The sequence below is a fragment of the Anas platyrhynchos genome, chromosome 1 (genome assembly GCF_047663525.1).
Source record: "Anas platyrhynchos isolate ZD024472 breed Pekin duck chromosome 1, IASCAAS_PekinDuck_T2T, whole genome shotgun sequence".
In the NCBI taxonomy this organism is placed as follows: domain Eukaryota; kingdom Metazoa; phylum Chordata; class Aves; order Anseriformes; family Anatidae; genus Anas; species Anas platyrhynchos.
Genome location: NC_092587.1, coordinates 32,621,173 through 32,648,567, shown reverse-complemented (window position 1 = coordinate 32,648,567; position 27,395 = coordinate 32,621,173). Strand labels below are relative to the sequence as shown.

Here is a 27,395-nt window from a genome sequence, read left to right as displayed (position 1 = left end):
TTTGAGAAACTAAATCCTAACTAAAGCAGAGCAGCTAAACACACAGTATTTGTATTACATGTACACATATATAAGGAATGAATCCATGTTTAGGGAGTTCCCAACTCAAATGATCTAAGCCACTTAGTTTGCCCCAAATTACCATTAGTTCCACGCAAACTGACCTGGTAACTGTGTTTGCCATGATCTGGGAGCCCTACAACACCACACACTGTGTTAAAGCAGCTAAGACATCGCACAAAGAACCTGAAGCAGCTTTTTAGAGAGGCACAGAAATACCATTCTCTGACAAACTGATTCCTTCTTTTATTGCCCTTTGCGAGCAACCCCTAAGACAGCATGTTCTTCATACACTTCATGGGAGCATTGCTGCATTCCCTGTTGTTGATTACCTGGGTCTTTGCAGCAAGATCTCAACTCAAGGAACATCTCTCAGCTTGCAGAACAGGTGTACAGATGCAAAAGCTCAAGTCTGAATGCTGAAAGTTAGGGGTTTGTAACTTCACTGTCCACTGAGTAAAACTGAGCTGTGCAGACTGCTGGTCTTCAATGGTTTTTCTCAGAAGAATATACTGACCATATACTAAAGATAGCAGAAAAAAAACAACTGCGGTCACTGTTTCATCACCCGTGGGCTCTTCACCTGCACTGCTGATGAAGGACATTTCAAACACAGCACCAGCCGTGACCTGCCTGAGCCCAGGTTCAGTGCTGGGTAAAGGCAGCTCTCTGCTTTACAGGCCAGTTCTGTTCTCAGGAACAGACGCTGTCCCACGTTCAGCTTGACTTGACGTGGCTGGAGCCAGACAGGGCCTCCTAGCACCATGTCCCTGTTACCAGAAGCGTGCTTTGATTCAGAGCAGAAGGCAAATGTTGAAGCACAGCTAGCAAGCCTAGCTGAACTGGAGCTGCCCTCGTGAGAACCATCAGGGTCCCTGCAGTGCACCTCCCAGCACGGCAGGTTCTGGCTCAGGCACAGGCCCTGCCAAGAAAGCAGCTTCTTTCTTTGTCCAGCAACTGCGATTCCTGTACGATAGAGAGCTGGGACTTCAGACACGAAGAATTCTTTGAAGTAGAAATTAAAAAGTGAAGAAAAAAATATTGAGATTTTTTTTTTCCGCAGTTACCTTAACTTTAATTAATCTTAATTTTACCTTTACTTTGCCAGCTGCCTTTTACTACAGTCATTTCTTCAGGATAACAGCATCACTTCTGAATTGACCACACAAAGGCCAGGAACGAGGTACTGGCCTCATCAAGAACCTGGCACAGGTGATTAAACACAGAGGAGGATGCTTTAAAGAATGGTTTCCCATCTTGCTCCCTGGGCCAATGGAAACAAGAATATATTGCAGGGGAGATAAACATGATGGGTAGCCAAGATTAACAATGCTGGCTACATTATTCTCCAAGCACATTCCTTGAATTATGTCACTGATGCTGACTTGAGAGACAGTTGTTTGGTCACTCCCCCAGTTCATTTTGAAGAAAATCTTTTGACAGCAGTCTTTAAAGAATTACAATTTAAGCAAAGTAAAAGTAATAATAATAATAATAAAAAAACACATTATTTTTAGAGTCTACACTTAAGACTGGCTGTTAAAATTTTGCTTACAGCTGAGTACTGTATTGTATTGCAACACTTCAAACTACGATTTTTTTTTAGTATATATTTTACTACCTACCCTACACATTGCTATTATAGATAAACTTTAAAACAATACAAAAGATCCTCTTAATATTTTGCTCTCTCACACATCTTTCTGCATTGAAATGGCTGAACAGTACCTGGGCTGCATCACCAGCACTGTGGCCAGCAGGGCGAGGGAGGTGATTCTCCCCTCTCTTCTGCTCTTGTGAGACCCCACTTGGGGTGCTGTGTTCAGCTCTGGGGCTCCCAACACAAGAAGGACATGGAGCTGTTAGACTGAGTCCAGAGGAGGGCCACAAGGATGACCAGAGGGCTGGAGCACCTCTCCTATTAAGACAGGCTGAGGGAGTTTGGGGTTGTTCAGCCTGGAAAAGAGAAGGCTCTGGGGAGACCTCATTGTAGCCTCCCAGTACCTAAAAGGGGACTACAGGAAAGCTGGGGCTCTTATCAGGAAGTGTAGGGATAGGACAAAGAGTAATGGATTTAAGCTGAACAAGGGTAGGTTTCTATTACACATTGAGAAGAAATTCTTTACTGTGAGGGTGGCGAGGCCCTGGCACAGGCTGCCCAGAGCAGCTGTGGGTGCCCCATCCCTGGAGGTGCCCAAGGCCAGGCTGGATGGGGCTTTGGGCAACCTGGTCTGGTGGGAGGTGTTCCTGCCATGGCAGGGGGCTGGAGCTGGGTGGGCTTTGAGGTCCCTTCCAGCCCAAGCCATTCTGTGAGGCTATGACGTTGTCACTGAAGTATGGTTTGCACTGAACTCTACTACACAAATGCAAGCTCTTAACACCTGCACAGTCCACTTGCAGATCAGGTACTTGAGCCTATTCCAAGTAAGGAGAAGGAGATTTTATCTCTAGACTGAATGGCTTTAGATCGAGATATTGGCAAAAAAAAAAAAAAAAAAAAAAAAGGAAGTCCTGTGTATCTGTGAAAACTGAAAGCTCAGAGGTTTCTACTAACCAGAACGGATTGTTTACAAAACACCCTAAGGTATTTCACAAACAAGAGCTCCTCCATTTGGGCACAAGAGCTGCATGTCTGCTAGGAGCAACAAAACCCCACGGTCTGGGGCCAGAAACAGCCTGCACCTCCATTTCACAGAGCCAACACTGCCATTCTCTTTATGGATTCATGGATAACTATTTTAGCATGATGTCTGCCCTATTTGAAGGCCTACTGCACCTCCAGCAGGAGCACACACTGCGTGCCAGTGTCACGGGGCCCTGCTGACATGCAGAGCTCTGTGCAGCTTCAAAGCACTCGGCTTTTCTTCACCCATCACCTGTATGTGCAAACACTTATGTAAATAAGTTTACATTAACATTAAATGGTTAATTATTACATATCGTGGAATTTACAGTTAAATATTACTGAAATGTTCATGTTTAGCTTCCTCAGGACAATGGAATATATTAAAAGGCAACACAAGCTGAAGATGAACATAGCAGGACTTGAGCACGAGGCAGGGGTCAGGTGGCTGGGAAGGCACTAAAGCAAATGTTCTTTTCTTGTTGCTCAACTGCTAAGGTTTAAGTCTGCTTGCAACAGTGTGCCTCACAAGCAAAGAGCAGTAACAGCGCAGAGATTCTGTATTTCGGTACTTCCAGCTGAGAAACTCATTTGCTCTGTGACTAGGAATGAATTACACCTCCTGGGGCTACACACCTGCTTTCTGCTGCATGGTAATTCTCAGCTTCCCAATCAACGGAGAGCAGGAGCAAATAGTTAAGGCAACGCTTACGTGGTTTTTGCCACCTAAATTTCCACACAAGCACGTTTCAAGTGGGCGGCCAGGAGAGAAACAGGGATGCTTTGTTTACGAGGGGATGACAGTGATGAGCAGGGAAGTGATTACTTAAAAAGCCAGATCAGGCAATTCACATCTGATTCACTCACTCGTAGAAACCTGGCATAATATCAGAGCGCTTCTTCAAAACACAAACCCATTGGGGTAAACCAACGTGGTTATGTTCAACAGATGCTTCGGAGGAGTTAGAAGAGGAGTAAGGAAAAAATGGAAAAGAAAAAGTACACAGGTAGGTAATTACTCATTTCTTTTTCCTTTTCATCCACCACACCAGCACAATGCCTCAGGAAAGCCATAATCCAGGAACCAAAAACAGAGAAATAAAATAAAAGAAAGCTAAGAAAGTAAAGTGCCAACTCTGTCTCCTCACAAGGCCACATTTCAAGGGCTTACCAAATACTGATGGAGATATAAGAGAAAAAAAATCCAACACTGTGCATCATACATTCCTTTCCTGACATAACCCGTGGCTCAATTTTTGTAGGAAAATACAAAAGAAGTCAGTATATATGTAGTTATTTTTCAGCCAGTCCTGCTGCCATGCAATTAACACTGAACCATCACAGACTGTACCCAGAAGACACCTGTATTTGTCTAGCTGCATGCAGAGAGCACCATACAGGCTGTCTCATAAACATGAAGTTTGTAATTGTTGCAGGCCATTTTCCCCCCTCAGGCATACAGTAGCAGCCCATTTCATAGTACCCTTCACATCATGAAACCAACCTGAACTTTTACATTCCCTGAAGAATTATTTCACTTTTTTTCTTGCCTTCTCTTTGCTGTTCCCCCTCCTCTGCTTTATTTATCTTTCCTTATCTTTGGTTCAAGCATCTTCCCTTTCTCCCCTCTGCAGTTCATGACAACTTATCCTGCTACAGCTGCATAAGCAACGCTCTCCTCCTCCCTCTTCTGTCCTCTGCATCTCCTTTTCCAGCCTTCCTGCTGTGGTCAAATTTTATTACAGATGTTCTTCCTCTATTCCTTTCTCACTTCTCTGAAATACATACTCTGGTTTAAAATAAAATTTTAGGATGACAGACAAGCAGGAAATCACATAATAACAGCCTCAGCAGCTATGTAATTTTGCTGTAGCTAATATCCCTTTATTTCCTGTCCCTCACCATTTTTCTTCCATGGGTTGCATTTATACTAAACTTCACGCTGTTTACAGAGAGAAGCATCTTCCCCTATTTCTTCTGCAAGAGACAAAGTATAGGCTAGGTGTTCTAGAGAGGATAAAGCAATGCAGATGTTCGAGTGAAACAAGTGTCCCTTAGCTGCTGCCTTTCAACAAGTCAGAGACAAGCAAGCTGCTTATCATATGAGGAAGGCTCTCAAAATGGGAGGGAAAAAATAATTTGGTATGAATTTACAGTACCTAAACCCAACAGTCACTAGTAAAACCCACACTGAGTTAGCGAGAATTAGGCTACATACTATTTCTGGGTGTCTCAAACCTACTCCTAAAAGCAGACTCAATATTGGAAATACTTTAGCATCTGCTTTTCCAGCAAAACAATGGCTGTTTGCAGCAGCCAGACACCTTTGGAAAAAAAAGAGCTAGCCAGGTAGCGCTTCTAGGCCAACACACACATTTTAAAGGAAGTGTTTTTTCATCATTTTGAAGCAAGACAGAAAGCAAGACAGAGCATCCTCCAGACAGAATAGGCTAAATTCCATGGAAACAGACATTAAGCTAAGATTTGGATCTGCAGATTTGCACTGAATTGCAGACCAAGCTGGCAGCACGTCTATTTGTATGGGTAATGGAAAAGATGTAAACATGGAGAAAGTATTAATGACAGTGTATGGGAAAAAAAGTACAGGGCATCTTCCCTATCCTTTAAGAAACTTTTAGCACGGAAAATACTCACTTCATTTTTTTTGCTCCGTTTTCATAACAGAACAGGTAATCTCGTACAAAGGAAATCATTAGCTGTACTACCCCCCTCCTCTCCTTTGGGAGAAGACTGGGAAGTTGAATATCTCAGTAGCCATTTGAGACCCAGCTGCAAATTCTTGACAGCCGCATGTCCAGGGAATACATAACCACAGGTAACAGCTATTCCATTCCAGAGACAGAGCCGTACCATTTGCTATTCCAGATAAACCCTTAGCGAAGCTATTACAGAAATTCAAACTGTGTAATAGCTAAAGACATTCACTGTAAAAAAACAAGGCATAGCTAATACGTCCACGCTGCAGAAAATCTGCCATTTATCTGGTGTATTCTCCCAGTGCTACCGACAGACACTTTCCTTTTGGTCTAATCATTTCTAGCAAGAACAAAGCTAAATAATGCATCATAAAAATACAGGTCTCTCTCTGATAAATGCACATGTAAACATTCAGGTTTTAAAGATGTTTTAAAAACAGAGCTCTGCGTAATACATTTAAAAGAAAAAAGGAACAAAAAACTGTTAACTGTTAGTCCTGATTTCTGACAATTAGGTGACAGAACCTTAAAAGAGTTTTCTTTCCATAGAAACCTAGCTTGACAAAGAAAAGAAGTAGCACCAGCCAGCACTTGTTGAGTTTAAGCTCCAGCTCTGTTTCAGTCTAGAAGGCCTATACTCCCTATGTCTTCAAAAACAACAAACCCAAACCAACTGAACAGAAAAGGAAAATAAATGAAAGAAGGGTTGTGCCTCAAGGTCAAAAAGCATGAACATACACTCAGAATTTCCTCTCCCTGCAGTCTGGCAGAATCCGGTGACTGTCACACCTCATATTCCATTCTTTTTGCTCTTATTCAGGTTAGGAAGGGTTTTTTGGATAGGGACTTTATGTCCACATACAAAGCCAAAACAAAATCTTGAGACTGGAATAATCTCAAACTTGATTACTTGCAGTAATATTCATGAAAATGATGGACATAGCACATTTTTAGTACAGTCTTAGGAAGAAACTACTTTAAAATGTGTTTTTTTTTTTTTTTTTTCTAAAGTTACAGTCAAAAATGGCCCTCGCCAAAGTTTTTCAAACAGAATAAAAAAGCCAAAGAATACTTGCATCAATAAAATTAACATTAGAAGTATTTTGTAATAAACAAACGTATATTCTGACACATTTGCGAAACAATACTTTCTCCTGACCATAATGAACTTCTGAAGCCAGCCTTTCAAGATCACCTTTAAACACAAGTTTAAGCGCTTGTTTCAGCAGGCCAGATGCAGCTGCAGTGGTTAACTACCTTGCAGAACACCTCTTTGCTCCCCCATAAGCAGTAAGGACCAAGAATAAGATGCAGAACAATACTGACATTCTTACAAGACTGTACAACAACTCATTTTTGTTTTCAGAACAGTAAATCCTTTAAGGAAGAAATCAATAAACAGAAGTTCTTTCCTTACTGCATGTTTTGAAGCTACAGGCTATTTGACATACCACTACTGTCAATGACATCAACAAAGTATGCAAGCTATTAGGACTTCAGTCTGTGCAAGAACGCAAACCATCGTTTTCTGAATATTTTAAATACTGTGCAACAGATACAGAGTTTACATTTTGAGACATATTATTTCACAGTCAGAGTTGGAATAAACGTAAAAAGTACGCTGCAACATACCTGTGTGACCATGCTTTGTATATACGTGGTTGGATGCTGCTGCTTTTGTTGAACAGCACTTTCTATTGCTACTTTCGCTACGGTGCTTGGATCCGCTCCAGCTGGCACAGCAACCATAGTGGCACTGCAACCAGCATTGTTGGGGTCACTGATTGTAACAATTCTAACTCCTACTTTATTTGGAATTCCTGGAACAGTTTCCCTGTCATTATCCTCTGCTGGCCTCTTTACAGTTTTGCATTCTGCTGTGCCATTAGTAGACCGAACTTCGGATGACAGGGTAGACTGGGACACTCTAGGTCCTGAGTGTGGAACTGCTATGATTTGATGCCCCTGTATAACAGAGGCTGTAGATTGTGGTGAGACAACTACACTTGGGCGTTGCTGAGGCACATCTGAATTCAAACTTGAAGCTAGAGGTCCATTAGGTAAATCAGTGTTGGTACCACTAAGTTGCTGGGTTAACAGTTTTGCAGCCTCCTGTGTACCGCTTACAACAGGTGAACTACTCAAAGTTAATACAGGCCCATTAGAAATTCTCTCCCCTTGATCACCTTTGGCAGTATCTTGCTGCGTGGCATCCAAATTCCCTTGTTGTTCCACTGAAGATATCTCACCATTTCCTACATGATTGGAAGTTTTGTGATTTGGAATGTTTTTGCTCAAATGAGAACCATCTCCTTTATCAAAATCACAGATTCCATTAACTAGGGGCTTCTTCAAATCACTTTTAATTTCCTGCGTGTCCATTTGTTCAAAGTTCTGCTTTCCAGGAGCTCCGTTCTCACCCATTTCTAATGACGGCCCATTACTGACTTGTGAGCACTGATTGGCCTCATTCTGAGTTTTCCCTGAGTTAGAAGGAGGTAGACTGGAGTCACTATACTTTCTCCCATTTAAAAGACTTCCCACCTGCATTTCATTTTCTTTTGCATCCCCATTGCTGGTGTTTGCAGCTCCTCTTCGGCAGGAAGGATTCTCCATAACTTCAATTTTACGTTCGTGAATGTGTAAACCTGTTGCTTCCTTTGCTTCTTCCTCCTTTTGGCAAATTATTTTATCACCTTTGAACGGGGGAGCAGCAGTACACGGTGATTGTCCAGCTGAAGGTGCTTGAGTAGCTGGAAGCGTTTGCACCTGGAGCCCAACTCCTGTCTGTGTTCCACTCACTGCAATGCCTGCTGGAGCGATGATTTGAGTTGCGTTTCCCTGACTCACAGTTGCAGTAGCAAAACTCGTATTTGGCACAACTGTTATCGTAACCTGGTTGCCAGTAGTCCCTTGGAAAATTGTTGCTGGGCTGTTCGAGATCAACTGACCTGGCAATATCTGTAAATTAGAAATGGGTACTGTTTGCACTGCCCCTTGGGGCGGGATTGCACCCTGGACCAGCTGAACATTTTGTTGTCCAACTAGCAGCTGCTGAGCTGAGGACTGTCCTTGAACTCCGTAACCCGGTGCTTGGTTATTGGCCATCTGATAGACCACCTGAGGGCTCGGAGCTCTTGCATTGTTAGGTGGAGGAATCTGCGGAGCTGGGAGTATAAGCTTCCCCCCTGGAGTGGAGGGGCCTCTTTTCGGAAGAAGCAGTTGTTTTATCAGACTGGATTCACCAGAGTTAGGCTGGCCAACTCCTGCGTTAGCTTGTTGGGACTGAACTTGCATTTGTATCGGCTGTTGTACCTGTTGCTGTGACGATGCTGGTGAGTGTTGCTGCTGCTGCTGCCTCTTTACAGAAAGCATCTGGCTGACGGTAGGAGGGGGTCCTTGTGACTGAGAAGTGGTACACGAAGATGACATAACTGTGGGGACTTGATTATTTGTGACCGGGCCTGGGGATGGTGAAGAAGATGGAGTAATGCTTGGCTGCCCAGTCAACTGGACAGTTTGACCAGCAGGAATGGAAGCTGGGTTAGCAAGCACTATTTGGTGAATGGCTGGTGCGTACGTTTGACCTTGCTGAGCTGGTTGGCTTACAATCACTACGCTTTGCTGGGACGGTGGTGGCTGCGGCTGCTGCTGCGACTGCATGGGCTGCTGCACGTTGGGTGGACCTTGCTGGGATGGCTTTGGTGCGATGTTCTGAAAGCCCACCCTAGAGGTGGGTGGGTTCTGGACGCCTGCAATTGTGACCACCTGCCCAGCTGCTACTTGGAAATTCTGAACGGTGGTGGCAGAAACGATGTTAGAAGCAGAGGTGGTGACGTACTGCTGTGGCGCTATGATGACTGTGTCTTGCTGCTGGTTACCAGTAGAAGATGGCTGAGATGACGTCTGCCCGGGTTGCGATGATGTGGTGATTAGCTGTTGACCCTGTGAAACTGCTGAACTGCATGCTGGTATGTTTTGTACTCTGCCAAATATATGACCCTGAGGTACAGCTTGTTGAATTACTGTAACAGGAGTGCCTGAAGGTATCTGTCCTGGTACCACTGCGTGCAGTGGAGACTGTTGTTGAATTACAGGTTGGTGGTGAAGCAACGTCTGAGAACCAACAACAGCAACAGACGGCTGTGGTCCTGTACTGCTGTGATTTTGGTTAGAAGCTTGTGCTCCTCCTACAGCAATAGTAACAGGAACCCCAGACTGGGGGACAGAACTCTGTATTACTGTGGCCTTCACTACTTCACAGGGTATTGGACCTTTATTCTGTATAACAGTCATTGTAGCATTTTGCTGCTGTGCATGAACAGGGTTTTGTGGAATTCTAGAAACAGTCTGTGCCACAGTATGAACACCTTGAATTGGAAAAGACATCTGTGTTGCTGTCAAAGTTGAAGACTGGTTAATAGGGGTCCTCTGATAATGATTTCCTACGCTTTGTGGCCCATGTGGGATTCCTATTGAAATAAACAAGGTGAAAGTTTGAAAGCAAAAATTAGTTCAAAACACGAACATAAGGAATTTGTAAAACCCCAAGGCCTGAATTTATAATTCTATATAAAGCCATACTGTGTCTGAATTAATGATGCAGCAACAATGGTTTGTCTGCTGACAAGCTTATGGGTCACATGCCAAATATCAGATAGCATGCAAACACATACAGTAATACTATTCAGAACGCTACTGAATAAAATGAATGCAATGAATAAAACCACATTGTCCCTACTTCTAGCACTTGCAAAATAGTTTCAGTAACATTTTTCTTTTTACTGTCACTTAAGAATCAATGCAAAATACTTCGTATTTAAGTAATTAAAAAACCTGCTGGCGAAGGAGAAGACGACACATCAGGAATTGAATCGACCCGAACGACTGGGGTAGACGAAGTTGGTTGCTGCTGATAGTACATCTGAATGGGAAGTGGTATAGCTCTCCTTTTCACTCCTACCACATGTATATGTGCTTGACCATTGTTATTTGGATCTTCTACTCTCTTCACTGTATGATTTGGAAAGACAGTTCTGCCAAACACAACATAAATCTATGTTAGTAAACACAGTACTTCAACCCTCTTACCATGCTTTCATTTTAATATTACACATTACTCTTATGTGCACAGTAAATGTGCTACTGCCTGCATCACTGCAATACAGCAGAATTCTCCAGGAGCTCTTAAGTATTCAATCACTGAGAACTAACAGGCCAACCTGGCTTTGGCCACGATTTTGAATGAGCTGAGTAAAAGCTACAATACCTCCAAAACTACCAGGGAAAGAAGTAAGAAGGCTATAGAAGTAACTAGAATGCTATAGAAGTAACTCTGCTAAAGATCGTGAAATAGACTGAAATCAAATCAATTAAACTACAAATGAGTTTCAATTAAAATTCCAAAACTGCATGGCTTTCAACCTCAATTCAGTAGATTTTTTTCCTCAAAGAAATTGAAAGCTACATGTTAGTACTGAGCACATACAATTGTTTCTTTATGGTTGTGTAAATTTTTGTCTTACCGCAGACATTTATAAAATCCAGTTGATGTCAGGATTCCACCTCGAGCTAATTTACTACAGGTAGAGAGGTATTCAGAGTACATTTCTGCTCGAGAGACTGAGCAATCAAGATACACCTCAAAATGTGCATTCAACCTGAAGATGAAAAAATAGACCATGAAGCAAAACATAGAGACAGCACAGCCATTAGAACACTTCTGTCTGTATCTGAGAATTTAGAGATCTTATGACAACATGGGAAATGGCATTTCAAAATACTGTCTTGTCAAATGTGTGTTTCATACTTTTTATTTCTCACTGCTTATGATCTGACACATAGGACTCCTAGGCTACACACACAGTTTTATAATAAACATTTTACTTACATAGATAATAAGTTGAACAGTCCCTACACATGCCTTCTTTATTGTATATACAGAAACAACAACAAACACATTGTTTGGTGACTTCTCACCACCAAAAGCTCTACGCTTACTTCTTTATGACTCTACTTTATCAAAAGAGAGTCTGAATGCTAGCTAATTCTTCACCAAGAATCTCTATCAGTAATCTACTCAACATTTGTGTCAGAAACAGTATCTTAGATCTGCAAATGCAGTTGTAATTTAAAATACAAGAAAAAAACAGAGCTAGAATAACACATCAAGCTATGATTACGACAGAGATGGAAAGGCAGGAGAGAGGGGACTGGAACTCTCTCATACACGCATATGAACACAAACACTCATGCCAGCAGTCACACTCTAAGTAGGCATCACAAAACCCTTGTACAGCCTGTTCTGCCTAATGTTCAGTTTCCATGGAAGGAAGGTATTTGTGTCTCCTACGGCATCTTTACAAACACAGAGACCATCCAATTCCCAGCTAGAAAACCATGAGAGAAAGCAGCAGTTTCTATCTGATTAATTTTATTTCTTTGAGCTCCATTATTCCAGTCCAGAAGCACGTGAACAGTTCACCCCCAACAGTAAATGGAGAAAAGTAACAACTCTCCACACAACGCTCGAATACCGATACCAGAATATAGGCTCAAATGGAACAGAAATACATTTAAACTTGTCAGTATTTACTATACAGTGCTAACCCTTTGGAAAGCTGCACTGCATTCTCCTTTGTAGAGTCCCAGACTCCCTGTAGAGCTAAATGTTTAAAGAGTGAAGGATTTACAGTCTTTAAACTGGGCTGTCTCATATTCAGAAAAGTGCAAGTATACTGCGATTTCTCCTGCAGTTTAGTTATAATTTTATTACAAAAAATTGAGACCCCATTGTGTAACAGAAAGCCTAGGTACTAATTAGACCCGGCGTATCAGACAAATGACTGTCCAGCTGGATATGTCGCATCAGGCTGACACACTGTCACTGTACAAGCAGCAAACAGGAGGTCAGGACTTAGAGAGGTGCAACGGGAACTGCGATTAGCGCTTCACTGTCACTCGCACTTAGCTTTACAAGAAGACTCCTACCCAGGCTAAGCTGGCTTATAATATATCCAGGAAGGTCAGCTTAGACATGTTTTCTTTCTTTTGCTTCCAAGAGGCAGTAACTTTCCAAAACTCTACCATTATAACTTACTCACGTCCAGTATCTTTTAGTCATTAAGTAACACCATACCAAAAAACACCATAAAAATTTGCATGAATGTAAGACAATCCATGTCAGCATTGATTAAATGTTTGGAAGGGGCTAGTTCTCTGCTCTGGATTTGAATTAAAACACACAACAACAACATGCATTTCTTTTTTGCATTTCTTTCTTTTTTTTTTTTTTGGGGGGGGGGAGAGGAGGCAGCACAGTCAGTATTTAATGAGAATCTTTAGATGTTAATTTTTAGCATTCACTAATTCATACCTAACTAAGACTAACTGGAAAAAAATTAAATACAAAATCATCACTGACAGCTGTAGAAGCACACTGCACATGGATTCAGAAACAAGGACGACCTTCCAAATCTTCCTGATATTATTCCATATCGTCTGCTTCATTATCTTTCGTCATTTGATGGTATTGCACAGTTACAGAATGGTACCTATCCACACTTATTTTAACAGCTGAAATTTTTACTTTACATTTTATTAGAGTGCTTGCCTAAGACTTTACTACTGTAAACTAGATGTATAGTGCTTTCTATAGTTAATAGAGAAAAGGTGGGACCAGAAGGTAATCTCTCCTCATGTCAGAAATTAGGCAGGTGAAGGCAATTAATTTAACTGTGGGAGAATCTCCCCCTCCATTAATTAAAGGGCAGCCTAGTAAAACAGCTTTGTTTAGAGACCAACTTGTAGATGGCTAAGTTGTAGTGTGGTTGATCCCAACACCAGGTATCCCTGTTTAAGTATCTAAAAATGAAATTTCTCATTCTATCAGCAGTATATAATAATACTTCCCAGAGTGCAAACAACAGTGTAAGAGCAACGTCAGTTGAGCAACAAAAATCTTCAATGTTTCTCCCATCCAATCGATACTTTGCTGGAAAAATGAGTAAAACTACATCATGAACTAGAAGCACTAAGCTTTAACAAATCGTAGCCACTTCATTTTGAAGGCTTTTGTCTGATGGCTAAGATGGACGTGTGAGGTGTCAAGCAGCACGAGTGGAAAGGGCCATCAAGAACTGATTAATACAAATACTTAGAATGTGAACTGATCGCTCTCAGCCTATGTAAGAACCACCGGCAGAACAGTTATTTTTTCTCACTATCTGGCAGGTAATCAACAACAGTGTTAGGTGAAAGCAAAAGAATTTGGAGGGGAGGCTTGAATATTCCTTAACATGCTTGAGATTTAAAATCGTCACATGAGAGTTTTGCAGGGTCTAGCTTCTAGCTTCATAATTTGAGGGTTACTTCTATATTGGTGCGGTAATATGGTGACACATTACCTGATAAAAACACTCATGAAACAGACAATGCTGCCTGACAACTTAAAAAATAAATAAAATCAACGCAGGAGTTTAAATTAAATTAAATTATATTCAAAGAGAGAAAACAACTAATTTCAAGCATCATCTGTCCAATAGTGAACATTCTCGTTGAGTTTTTTCTTTCATGGTGCTTCAAAGCAATGACAGAATGGTTTTACTTTATACTTTTCAGAAAAAAATAGTCTAACAGTGAATAGAAACAAGCTAGGGAAATCTGTGACACATGAATAGTTTTTCTTCTTCATTTAAGTATTTGAATAGAGCTATGCACTTACCACTGACATGCAAATTTCTCGCTGTCTATTTCTACTATTCCTGGTGGTGGAGCAACATGTGGTGCTGCTCTAGAGGCTGTGGGGAAGGAAAAACAAAAAAAAAACATTTGTTGAATGAAGCAAATGATTTTCAAAGCCACGACTATCATGGGTACAGTGTCTCCTATGTTTGTAAGCTGGATATTGCCAACTAAGATAAGTCACAGAGGTGCACTAAGGCTACAGATTTGCACCAGTTTACCAAAACAAAGCAGGGCGGGCCAAGGCCAGGGAAACCACTGAAGTGCAATCATGAAGCAAGCACTTAGTGAAGGACAGCTTCCAGAATCATGATCCATGTGTTAACTCTAAGAAGGATAGAATATTGAATATGATTTAAGAGTGACAGAATACTCCACAAGAACAGGCACAAATACACAGTAACTTTCCAACTCCTAAGTTGAAACAAGTTTAAAGTAAAGAACTTTGTTACAATGTCACACCGGTTCCTTCCATTCATTCTTGTTCATCTTCTTAGTCACATTCTTTTCCATTCACTTCCACCGAGGTATCTGAACCCACTCCAGAAACACTGAACATGAATGTTAGTATCTCTCACGTTGATTCTTCCTCCTTTTTCCACAGAATGAATAGCTTTGTTCGATCCTGCATGCACTTGAGCTATATACTCCCTATGTTGAGTCTGGTTTGCCCATGATGGCAACCAGTAAGCAATCTCCCTGTCCTTATCTCAATCCATGAGCCCTTTCCACCCTATTTTTCTCTACCTTTTCCTCTTCCTTTGAAAGGGAGGAGTGAGAGAGCAGTTGCAGTAGAGCTTAGCTGCCCATCAGGTTGAAACCACCACAATAACATATATATATATATATCTGTGTGTGTGTGTATATACACACATATATATTTATATATATATATATATATATATATATAAGTATAGCATTATATACACCATATACATAATACACACACATACACCATATGTAATGCTATACTTATTTATGTAAATCAACTAAAAACCTACAAAAGACAGAAATCATGCATGCCACATAGGAAACTCTGTAGAAGAGTATTTTCTCTCGTAGTGATACTAACCTGGGACACCTGCTGCATGGGCCTGTGAAGAACCATGATCCATTACTGGTGGTCTGACATCAGGTACTCCTTGCTGGTTAACACACTGATGTTCAATGAGTTTTACAGCAGTAAGCGCATCAGGTCCAAACATCTGGATGTCCATAGAAACCAGACATACTAATGTATCTAAAGTATTAAACGCAAAATCGACAGTGACATTAGGACAAGACAAATGAATGCAGCTGGGACATGTTGATTTGCTTTAAAATTGTCATGTGTTGAAAGAAAACAAGCCTCCGCATGCTTCCATAGATTTTACACAATTTCTTACTGACATAAAAATATTTTGAAATAATTTTAGCTTCCACAGTTACTACTATCATCAGTTTCTTGCAGACACAGAATTCTTATAGTAAAATTTACTACTGCAATATCTATCCCTGAGCTGTGCGCGCACACACACACACAAGCCACATTTTCAACCACTGAACACAACACGTTCTAAAGTCCTTTCTCCTATATAGGTGAGAGTAGCAGATTTTGCCTTGCTTCTGCCTTACCTATGCTCTTCTCTACTTTAGAAATCTTTGTGCAGGCCACTTCTCCCATTTCTGTGAGCATGTATAGCACCTCAAGTGCTGAGATTACAAGCAGCACATCTGGCAGCGTGAGATGACATATGATCTCTTTGTAGGATTCTTGATCCACATATTCACAAATTAAGACACCATTATCTTCAGCCTTACAAAGATTTGCCAAGATTTCCATGCCTGCAGAAAAAAAAAATACGAAATAGTTTAACAGCAATAATTTAAATTCTAATACAGCAACAAGAATAGCTTGAGATCTTACCTCTCATTTTTAAAAATCTATCCCTTGACATGAGGCATTTTGTAACAGTGTGAAACATTAGATGAGTAGTTTTGAAATCAACAGGATCCAAAAGAAGCTGATAGGAAAAGAGAAAAAAAAATATGACTAACACTATGCATATAGTGGCAACAGTTCAAATCCTTAAATATGTACATCAAAACATAAGATTCAGAAGTGGTTAAATGGAGCATAGCTAAATGGCACTTGCGTTCACAAAAACAGAACCCTGTGAGGTTGTTTTTTTTATTTTAGCTAGTGTTTTTAGTCCCCTCTTCCTCTTCTACTCTGAAGTAGCAGTCTAATTTACATTTTTTCTCAGAATAAGGAAAATAACTTTATTTCCATGCAGCATACTCAAATATATTTTAGCATCCACCAAAGAACAGAACTCAAGTAGGAACAAGCATTCCTTCCCAAAGTCTACCACAGTTGTTCATCCTACTTCTATCCACTTCTGCTTCTCTATCAGAGCTCTCAGACTTTGTAACAGGTAACATTCTTTCTTGTTCAAGAGAAGTTGGATACATAGTAAATGAAAACACAAACTTCTTCAGACACGCAGCAGTGGACCAATACTTCAAGTCTCATACTCTGGTATCTAACCATTTAACTGTACCTGTTATATTTAAAAATAAAAGGAATATCTGAACATAACTCCCTGTAAATTCTGCACAATTTATCTGCACAATGATATGGCAACCTGAAACAGTACATTACTTTCAAATCTCTTTGAAAAAAAGAAGATGTCTCATGATTCAGGCAGAATACCCAGCACCATAGTGGTGCCTGCTCAGCATGGCATAAAACCCTCTGCCACCCCCTTTTTTCAAATGTTCTGTTTTGAAATTATAACTAAAGGAAGTATGAGGAGAGCAAGCTCGTGTATAGTCTGCAGAATTGAGCTAGCTCCCTCCTTCATCTGCAGAACTGAAAATTATGCAGTATGAATATCCTGTATGTCCCCATGTAACCAGCCTTCTCCATGTGAATCTATTTAAGCAAACTAACACATACAGCCTGGATTTCACTTTTGGCCTTGAATACTTGCTTTCAAAATGCTATTTACAAATTCAGAGAATGATTTATTTACTGCTTCATCCAACGATCAAGGAAAAGTAATTCATTTAATTAACATTAAAGTAATGCCTTTATCAAATGATATTTTAATTATTCTGTTTTGAAGCACATTACCTCTGCTGCAATATTTCCCAGCGTGTCAAGCCCCAACTGCCGTAGAGAAATAAAATGACTGTGAGCAGAGAGTAGCAGGAACCGAAGACAAGTACGATTAGCTGCCAAAAGTTTAACATTTCCCTCTTCAAAAGAAAGATTACGTAAAATCACTGCGATCTGAAGAACCCGCTGCCCTTCGATATCATTAATGCCCAATTTGCGAGGTGGATGAAATAAAGATTCCCAAATCCAATCTTCCGATGGAATTTCTACAAGGTAAATAAACAGATATTTTAGTCCTTCCTTTGCTGTATTTACAAACATGTCTGTGTTAAGTTTAGTCAGGATTTCTCACCTTGAGATTTGCTTCTGTCAGAAATTAGGTCACGTACTTCAATATCCTCAACAATATCCTTCCAGAACTGAAGAAAAAATCAGAAATACACTTAATTTTTAGGGGATTATATTTCTTGAATTATTTTTTTATTATTATTGTTACTACTTTAAAATACTTTGCAATAGGAAAAAGCTTATTGTTAAAAAGCATCCTAGTGCCCCCAGTCTTGACTCATGTAAGAGTATCAAAACCTTTCACTCAGGGAATGATACGCAAGGTGTTCAGTACTTCTCATGAGGAAGCTCTTCCTTTCACAAATACCAGAAATATGCTTTCATGATGAACCAACGGTACCCTTGATCTATGTTACTGAAACACATACTGAAACTATATGCATGTTCTTCCACAAACCATTACAAATCCAGCAAGTTGGAAAAAGCAGAGCTCATTTTCTTTCGCTTCCTACAAGCAGTGAACTCATAAGGCAGATGACTCCTCTCAGTTTCAGTAGACCTTAGCTCCTGCCAGAAGTCCAGCAGTTAAGGTTTCTATTTGGAGAGACTTTCTAAAGCTTCTAAAATGTTTTCCACATCACCTTAAATCAACGAACAGAGAGAAGCAATAACCACCGCCACCAAAAATCTTTATAAATAAACGCAAACCAGAAAGCTTCAGCAGACTAGAATTCAAATTACTTTACAAATATATGGCCTGATCTGTAAATGGTTACATTGCTTGGCCTGGTGAAATTAACTATCAATCAAGGAATCAAAGGTTTGCAAGCTAAGAAAAATATACACTGTAATGTATACTAAAGATCTAAAATATATAATATATTCTAATGTATACATCAGAATAAAAATGTAAACTTTCATTTCACTAATGTATACACTTCTTTGACTCACTAAAGAAATAGAGCTACTCTTCTGGCTATGAACACTGAATAAAAGCACAAATAAATCTTGATAAAAAGGGAAGGATGGTACAACCAGCTGAACAGCAGGAGAAATTTTGCTATGCAAATGTAATTACTAAATTACAGCATTCATACCAAGCTTGACACTATTATTTTCTTGAAAAATATAATACTACAGATTTTCTAAATTGGAAGGAAAAGAATTTTATTTTTCACTGCAATGCTGCTAAATGACATCCAAGTGCTGTTTAGTAAAGAGGCTGACTTGCACAGAAAGGATTATTACCTCATTTTAGCCAAGACAAGAACAGCCAGATAAAAATCTAGCCTCCTACTGTTTGTGATAAACAGATTTTTCTAGTTAATACTGAGGCTACAATCAAGACCCTACAGAAGACCAAGGAATGGAGATAAAGTTCCAGAATGTACTGCATTTTGAGCTGCTTTTCCTTTTAAAGAAGGAAACTATAGCATTTAGGGAAGAGGTTTCAGTCATGATTTAAAGGGCATATACACTTTCCTTTAGGGTGTTTCCTCTTGGAAAAGGAATGAAGATAATAATCCTTCATATTTCACTGCTACTTAAAAGAAAAATCTTACAAGCTTTTAAGGATTAGCTGTTTAATCAATTAAGGATTTATTATTATTTTTACATGAATATTGAGCAGAGATACTTAACGTCTTCATCTTTAACCTGAACCTCTTTGGAAGAGGACAAAGTCAATCACAGTGCAAGGTTAAAAATGCTGTCCCATGTTAAATGGTAAAACAGCAGGATCACATTTTGCTAGCTGAACCCTCCAATAACCCACTTTCTGCCTCTTAGTCTTTCAGCTTACAGTCCAAAGTGAAATATTTAAAAACCTCTGGCAATAGAAAGTCTCAAAGGAGCTAATTTTTTCCATCTAGAAGGCATGTTCTCAAAAGGGTGGAAAATGACAATTTTTTTTTTTTTTCAGACAAAAACACAACAGATACTGCTGAAGATAAAGCCTCGAAGTCCTATGGCTAAAGATGAGGACAGAAACACATTGCTGGAAGAGCACACATCTCACCTCACACAAAATAAACAGACCCACCCTAGTTGCTAGACTAACTGAGGAACTCTCCCCTTCCGTAAGCAGCAGTCTGACAAACAATTGTAGGTGTCAGGTAGGGTAAGATCATCTTTTTCAGGAAAGAACAGAACATGGCTACTTTCTGTCAGTTAAAATGAGAGGTTCCAAGGCACCAAAGAAAGTTTCCTTATATAACTGTTATTCTTCAAATTGTTTCATTACGTAGTCTTGCTGTGAGCATAAAATACTAACTGCTCAAATGAGAGAGTGCTTTTGCCTCAGGATTACCCATACACAAGTGCTGTTAGGTAGGCAAAGCACACCGGGATAGCATGTGTGCCCCCAGGGACTCAGTTACTCCAAGTCCCAGAGATCTGGAAAGGCCACTTTAAGGAACAGAATCTGCAGGACTGGGCATGACCATACAGACAACACAACTTCAGAAGGAGCAAAGTTGTATTATATATTTCTCTTTTGTGCTTGTTTCTGCATACGCTATCACTGTGGATGATCACTCTCACTGAGAACACTGCTTTCTTTACCTACAGAAGTGTGCCAGGGCCTTTTGCTCACTAAAACCCGTAGGCTTACGTTCCCAAAGCCACCCCAATCAGGGGTGTTTCAGCACCTGTGAGATGTCTTCTGCAGCAGTAAGTCAAACTTCCTGTGATCACTTTGCAGATTTTAAGATTTCAAGCATTCTGCAAAAGTTCCAGTGGTGTCACTTGAGTCCTAGCAGAGGTAGCTGTGATGTTCAGAGGAAGCTGCAGTTTCATACTTAGTTAGTACATAATCAGCTAACTCAGGACAAAGACGGAGTAGAAAGAGCACGGTGCCTCACAGAACAAAAACCTGTTAGGAAATCCTTCCAGACTCTTCATACACCAGAACAAGGAAGAAGCTGAGAACATACAGATTCAAACCAGATGTCCAAGCAGGTAACCTGTGACAGACCATACTCTCTTCAGCCTACTCACTCATCCAAAAAAAATGTAGAAAAGCATGCTTCTACAGAGGACATGGAAAAAGAATTAAACTGATTCAGCCACTCTAGCACAACCTCAACAGCCTTGTGGATGACTTGGAGTATTCAGAGAAATGTTTTCACAATCAGAAGGTCAGCAGTAAGTTCATTGATGCTTCTAGAACCAGAATACTCACTTCTCACACTGTTTAATACGAAGACATGAATATTGGTCTGTATTCACATAGACACACACCCCTGGTTCTTTGGGGAGGTCAAAACCAAACCGAACAACCTCAGGAAATGTTAAGCTACATCTTTTGTTCAATAAGCCAAGAATTTCGAGGTAGAAAATAATTTGGCAAGGTAGAAAACAGAATTAACCTACATACATTTGAGATCCATCTGTGAGAAAAGAACAAGGCAAAACATGCCACTATTTTTATTTTCCTAAAGAAAAGTCGAGTGTGGAAAAAGATGGATTAGATCAACCTGAGCATTCCTTTGAAAAACAACAGGGAAGCAAGAAAATGCTTCTCATCACATGCAGTTATTACTTCCCTACAAAAAGGTGTGGATAGTTGCACTTTGATACCACTTATCAACAGAAATGAACAGGAAGGAAGAAAAATTGAAGCTCTTTATCAACAGTTATCCCTATATAAATGTTTTAGGTCATCGTATAATACTGATAACTGTAACATAAAGCTAAAACTTGGACTCAAACAAGTAACACTTGACTATGTGACATCTAGATGTTAAGAGATAATGGACGAGGGTTAAAGAACTTGATTCACATGCACGATCTGATTACTGACAACAGAAAAAGTTCCTCTGGAAAAAGGTACACAGGATTATACATAATTCACTGAAAATCAGATTGACCAAATTACTGTCTGTAAAAAACAATGGATGTCTGAGTTCACAAATCATGTACTGCAGCAACGATCATGACTACTTATTGTCCAAGAAAAATATGAGTGCAAGTGGAGCCAAGTCTGAGCTTGACAGCTTGATGGATCACCATGAGACATGAAAGTGACATTTGAAAAGTATTTTAGGCATGTAAATTTGTAAGGACCTCTCCCTACACGTTATGTGAGACAGACTCAAAGAATAAATACACAGTAAATGAATATTAAACTTACACAAAGAAAAGAGAGTTGGACGACAAACTGATTTCACACAAGAAAGAAAGAAAGAAAGAAAGACGTTATGCAAAGCAATAAAGAAAGGACAGAAATTGCATAAGCATGGACTTTGGAATTCCACAGCCGGAGGAGGCACCAAGAAGTCAAAGAACTGAAGGAAGGACATCCTGTCATTCTGAGTAACTACAGATTTAAGCCTATTTGCAGGAAAACTCAGAAAGGAAGAACGCAAGAAATTAACATAGCTATAAGGGAAAACAGCAGGCATAATTAAAACGATACTCAGATTTTGACAGCTAATGGAACAGAGATTAAGTATGCATTCATGTTCACTGATTAGTAAAGATATTTGATTCCGTTTAGAGGGAAGCACTGTACAAAGCGAGAAAGTATCAAGCACTATGAATAATGGAAAGTGCAAAAGAAAATTAGAAAACTTATGTGGTGAGGATTGGCAAAACAAACACACAAAGAAACAAAACCTGATTCTCTCCAAGTTTGGTACAAAATAAATACACTGCTATTCATCATCGCCTTCAACTGGAACGTTAGCGGTGTGAAAGGACAAAACCAAAGATTTAAGCCTCTTTCTTTGTGGATACGACATTACCAAATCAGAAGGTTGTTATAAAAAAATCATGGTACTGTTAACCATTTATGAAGCTTTACGAAAAACGATCTTGGCTTACAGTGAATTCTGGAAAGTGAAGTAGGTATGTTTAGAAAAGAGAAAATAGAGCAGCAGTGATAAAACTGTTTAACACACAGAGATTTCTACTTGCTCCTAAAATGCCTGATCAATGCTGACTAAGGAAAAAGATGGACAAAATCTAAAGGAAACCTACTGTAGTTAACCAGTGCACAAAATATGCAGAAGACAGACTAAAAAATATCACATTTAGGATCAAAGTGAAAATATACTAGTAATATATATAGTTAGATGACAATGGAGAGGTAATTCAGCTAAATGAAGGCAATATCAGAAATAAGCAGTACCAGAGTTCTTCAGAAAGAGAGGATATGTAAAGGAAAATGATTTTAAGTCAAAACTGGAGGAGAGCAGAATATAAAAATCAAACTATGGGTGCTGAAACACTTGAGAAATTCTTTATGATACGTGAATAGAGAACTAAAAGAGTTGCCTGAATACCAAATAGCCAACAGTAATGACTTAGATAGCTAAAGGTGGGAGAAATGGTAATGATACTGTACTACTCAGAGTGAACTAAAATGTAGTAAAAGAATGAGAAAAAATAATGAAAAAATACATGGCCATCTTTCTTTTTTGAACTGTAATTTAAAAATACTAATACGATTAAGAGACCAAAAATTATATCAAGTTAATTTTAAGCAAATGTTAAATAAAAACTTGGACAATTTTTAGTATAAACACAGAATTCTGAAATAACCCCAATTATATTTATAAAGATATTGAAATACAGAAACTAGCTGCCTCTATAAAATCCAGAAGTTCCAAGTTTATGGTCATGTGTTTTAATAAGCACAAGAAGGAGCTTGGAAAAAAAGTTGACTCAGTAAATGTAGGTATATAGATGAAACATCAAATGTTCTGAACATCCCTCATTGACCATTTATATTTTGTCTATTGCATTTGAAAGCTATTTTCAGCTAACAAAGATTAGCAAGGGTTCAGTATTTTTTGCATAGAATTGACATACCAACACTTAAATCAATATTTAATTACCAAGAACACAAATTTATTTTTCTTCTTTGAATCCTGAATTTAACGCTGAGAATCATTTTCAAAACAGCTTCAAGATTTCTAATACTTCCCCCTGCCAAAAACAAACCAACCAACCAAAACTCCAACAAATGAAAAAAAAAAAAATCAACTAGTGTCTGAGGGTAATGGTTACAAACTCCAGAATTTCTATCAACTCAATTCCTATTAGCTTAGAATTCGTAAATTTAAGAAATTGCTCTTTCCTGTTATTAATCTCCACCATTTCTATGTTCATGCCATCAGTACACTATCTCAGACTATCTCTTTAGGCTCATAATTCTGCACTTCTTTTCTTCTGTTTAAAAACTCTTTTCTGTTTTCATCTTTATAGAAACATCTAATCTGCTGCCAATATAGCAGAGGAACAGACTGGAATGATAACCTTAGGAAACTGAACAAACAACTGGCAGTAAAATAAAAACAAACCAAGTAGAATTTTTAAAAGATAATGTGAACAGTGAACAGAGGGAGCACAACACACTCAATAGCCATTCTATTAATATTAAAGCTGTAAAACCCGATTTAAATGAGATATAACCATGTCTACCCTGCCAGCCACGTATCTCCATTCTATGTCGGGAAGCTCCCATAATGCTTCCTCTGTTTTGATACAGTCACAGCTGCAATACGAAATAAATGACTTCCAGTAGGGGGGTCAAACAAATGCTTTAAGTAAGATGTTCTGAAAAATCTGAATTCTTGGCATTAAGAGTTATTTTTAGATGTGGTGTTAAGTTTCTGACACGCTTTTGGTGGTATTTCACTACAGAGTGGTACTATATGTGTTATAGGGCCCCAAAATAGAGCCTGGCGGGTATCCAAGACTCTTATTAGTAAACCTTACTGCAGCTACAGTAGTTCTACTTCACACTTGCTTAAAAACATTTATCAGAACCATCTGTCCTTATCTATCACAATAACTTAAGTTTATATAATTAATGAACATATAATGAATTAGAATTCTGGGCAATTTTAAATGTTTATAGATCTAAACATGGTACTTGTTGCTGCTCTAGATCAGCAACAGTCTGTGACAGTTTTGGATGAAGATAAAACAGAAGTGTTAAGTGCTTAAAAAAACCACACAACCTATAGTACTCTGGACATACTCCCCACTGGAAAAGGTAACATATTATCAAGAATTATTTTTTATACTTACCCTCAGTACACCTGAACCATGTTTACAAGTTTATATGCTAGCAAAATGAGAGTTTACCTTTTTTTGTTGTTAACTTTATTTAGGAAATTATCGTTAGGCAATCTATATATTGACATTTCAACAATATTTATAATTTATCACTAACACTACAATTGCCCAACTTGTCCCAAAATCATGTTACATAAAAAAGAAAAAAAAAGTCAAATGGAAAGAGCTCCTGAAAAAAACCATCTCTATAATAACAATCTTATTAATAATATATCCTAACTAATGTATCTTTTTATACTGGCAAGACATTTCAGTGTGTGAGAACATTTAGAAACTGAGCAGAAAACTGGCTATCGGTTTTTTAAGGGACTCATCAACTCACCTTTTCACTTAATAAAAAACATAAATTAGCAACATACATTCTAATCTAGCTTCCCTCTATTTCAGCCTCATACATTTTCACCGGAAATTCTATTTATGGAAGTTGCTGTACGTTAGAGCGAAAATGTGAGACCTCCTTCAGATAACAGTACATTTTGGACTCTCATTCACCTCAAAATGCTCATCTAGAGTAAGGAGGAAGCATTTACACAAAGCGACTTCTCTTATATTTTTTACATCATTTCACTACTAATAGAGTACATCATGCCCTCTAGTGGGAAGATAAAAAAGCCTTGTGAATTAAAAAAAAAAAAAAACAAACAACTGAAACAAACTCACGATTCTAACTTAATGAAATTTGCCGTATGCTTCTTCTGGCATGGTCCTGATTTTCATAATCCAGCATGTTTGTGGTTGTTTTTTGTTTGTTTTTTAAATGAAAGATCACCATTCTTTTCTCCTGCTAAGGCTTTCCTTTCCATTTCACATATTAGTTTTCTTTATAAAAAGAAACGTGGAATCTCTTTATCCATTTGCCCACATCTATCTTTTCTAAATACTTACCTTCCTGATTATCCAAACATTTTATGATAGCTGTGATTTAATGTCCTACTATATTTAAACAAAAGGAAAATGACTGAGCAATTCAAGATACCCATGCTAGTATATCTTCATTTTTCTTCTTTTTAAAGGATTTGATACCCGCCATATCCAGTTCAAAATAATTTAATATTTTTAAAATTACCTTAACAAAATCTCTATCAGTTTTCTCCTTCCATTCTTCTCCAAATACAGCAGAAAATGATCCTAAAGCTTTAAGCATAAAAAGCAGAATTCAGTAAAAAATAAATGGACATTTTAACTTTTTACTAATCCACAAACCAAATAAAAGATTCAACAACACTACAGACTATTCCAGTGCCTCCTTTTCTTTAAAAGAATCCTGCACTAAATTGTATAATCCTGCTTAAATTTCTTTAGTAATTTAATTAACTACTACTGGAATTTTCTAGTTTAAATAGAGAATTACTAGTCTATAGGGTTTGGGAACACTATAAATAAATACGATTAAATGAAAAATTATGGGAAACTTTTCCAGAGCTCTTTTCAAGGAGACAAGATGACCACTCAATTTTCAACCCCACGTCAGCAACTAGTTTCCATGTGCAAACACTGCCTTAATAGTTAAGCGAAATACCATTAATGTTTTCCAAAAAACAGAAGAGTAGCAGTGATAGTTTGACAGCACTCAACTGAAAGTCAATATTTAAGAAGGAAGTGTAATGAATGTTCTCGGATTTTTGATGGAGCCACCACCACAGCTTTTATAATCACTGCTGCTTAAAAGCAGCAAAGATAAGATTTGGTCTATCTAAAACTAAGCTTTGTCTTGCAATAGTTCTGTAATGAACTAATGACAGGTGAAGTTACACTTAAATATTTTGGTTCACAACGTTTTATTGTTTTGAGCAAAATGCAAAAAATCTAATTTCCAAGACTACATCAGCTTTCAACTCTTACAGAAACCAAACCAAGACTTATGCAGCATTTCAAATTGTAGATACTAGACACTCCTCAAACCCCTGGGACTGTCCTACTGCACACAATGTAATTGCCATCTCAAACTACTTGGGGCAGGTGGGGAGGGGAGGAGCTGAAAACATTTTTCTTGTTACCTAGAAACACTGCATTATAAATATTATTACTAACAATGATAACACCTTAATTATAGACAAGCCAAATCTAAAACACACATTAAATTTAAATAAAATTAATCAGCTATCATTTAGTTACACCTGAAATTATCATGACAGTATTTTCATACTTAGTTTGCTAATTACAAATTTCATTTAATCACCAAACTTGACAATTTACCTTTTTATTTATAGCACAAAAGCACATAAGTATTTCAAATTGAAAAATTAAAATCTGTGCTGCAAAAATAGGTAAGCATTCCCCTTTTCTTTTCCCAGTCTGTCTTAATTCATCTTCCTAATGCTGCTAGGACACTCTCTGGATTTATCCTGAAGATGTAATCTCTAGAGGTATTGAGTAAGATAAAAATGAAGTTTTCCCCAGAGAAAGAAAAGAGCAAGCCCATTACATGCTTGTCACTCCTCTTGTCACTATTGTCACTCAAATATTTCTCAATGTAAGAAATACAAATAGGGGCCAGCTATGAACAAGCCTGTGCTCTGAGTCCAATTTAAGAACTTGAAAAAACGCCATCTACTTTTGCAATGTCCAATAGATCATGAAATAACACAAATTTAATTATTTACAAATTTCTAAATCCATAAAAGGATGCCATCAAATGAATGGTGAGTGATGGCAAACAAAAAATCTAGAAAGCAAGCATCCTTGGAATTACTACTCTGGTGGGCTATGTTTCACTTTAGCTTCCCTTCAAATATTTTTCTTTGAAAGTTCCTGTGACTGGGGTAGATGCAGATCC

General features: G+C 38.7%; 1 protein-coding gene across 1 annotated transcript in view; it reads right to left on the bottom strand.

Annotated features, from left to right (window-relative positions):
- ARID2 (AT-rich interaction domain 2) overlaps positions 1 to 27,395 on the bottom strand; it is a 102,681-nt gene that overhangs the window by 15,588 nt on the left and 59,698 nt on the right. Inside the window, exons 6-15 of the mRNA XM_005009952.5 lie at positions 25,686 to 25,753; positions 17,598 to 17,664; positions 17,261 to 17,511; positions 16,049 to 16,145; positions 15,757 to 15,966; positions 15,215 to 15,382; positions 14,123 to 14,198; positions 10,926 to 11,060; positions 10,237 to 10,436; positions 7,033 to 9,872 (exon numbers count right to left, since the gene is read on the bottom strand). Coding sequence (XP_005010009.1) covers positions 7,033 to 9,872; positions 10,237 to 10,436; positions 10,926 to 11,060; positions 14,123 to 14,198; positions 15,215 to 15,382; positions 15,757 to 15,966; positions 16,049 to 16,145; positions 17,261 to 17,511; positions 17,598 to 17,664; positions 25,686 to 25,753 — 4,112 coding nt within the window. The remainder of the gene's footprint in view (positions 1 to 7,032; positions 9,873 to 10,236; positions 10,437 to 10,925; positions 11,061 to 14,122; positions 14,199 to 15,214; positions 15,383 to 15,756; positions 15,967 to 16,048; positions 16,146 to 17,260; positions 17,512 to 17,597; positions 17,665 to 25,685; positions 25,754 to 27,395) is intronic.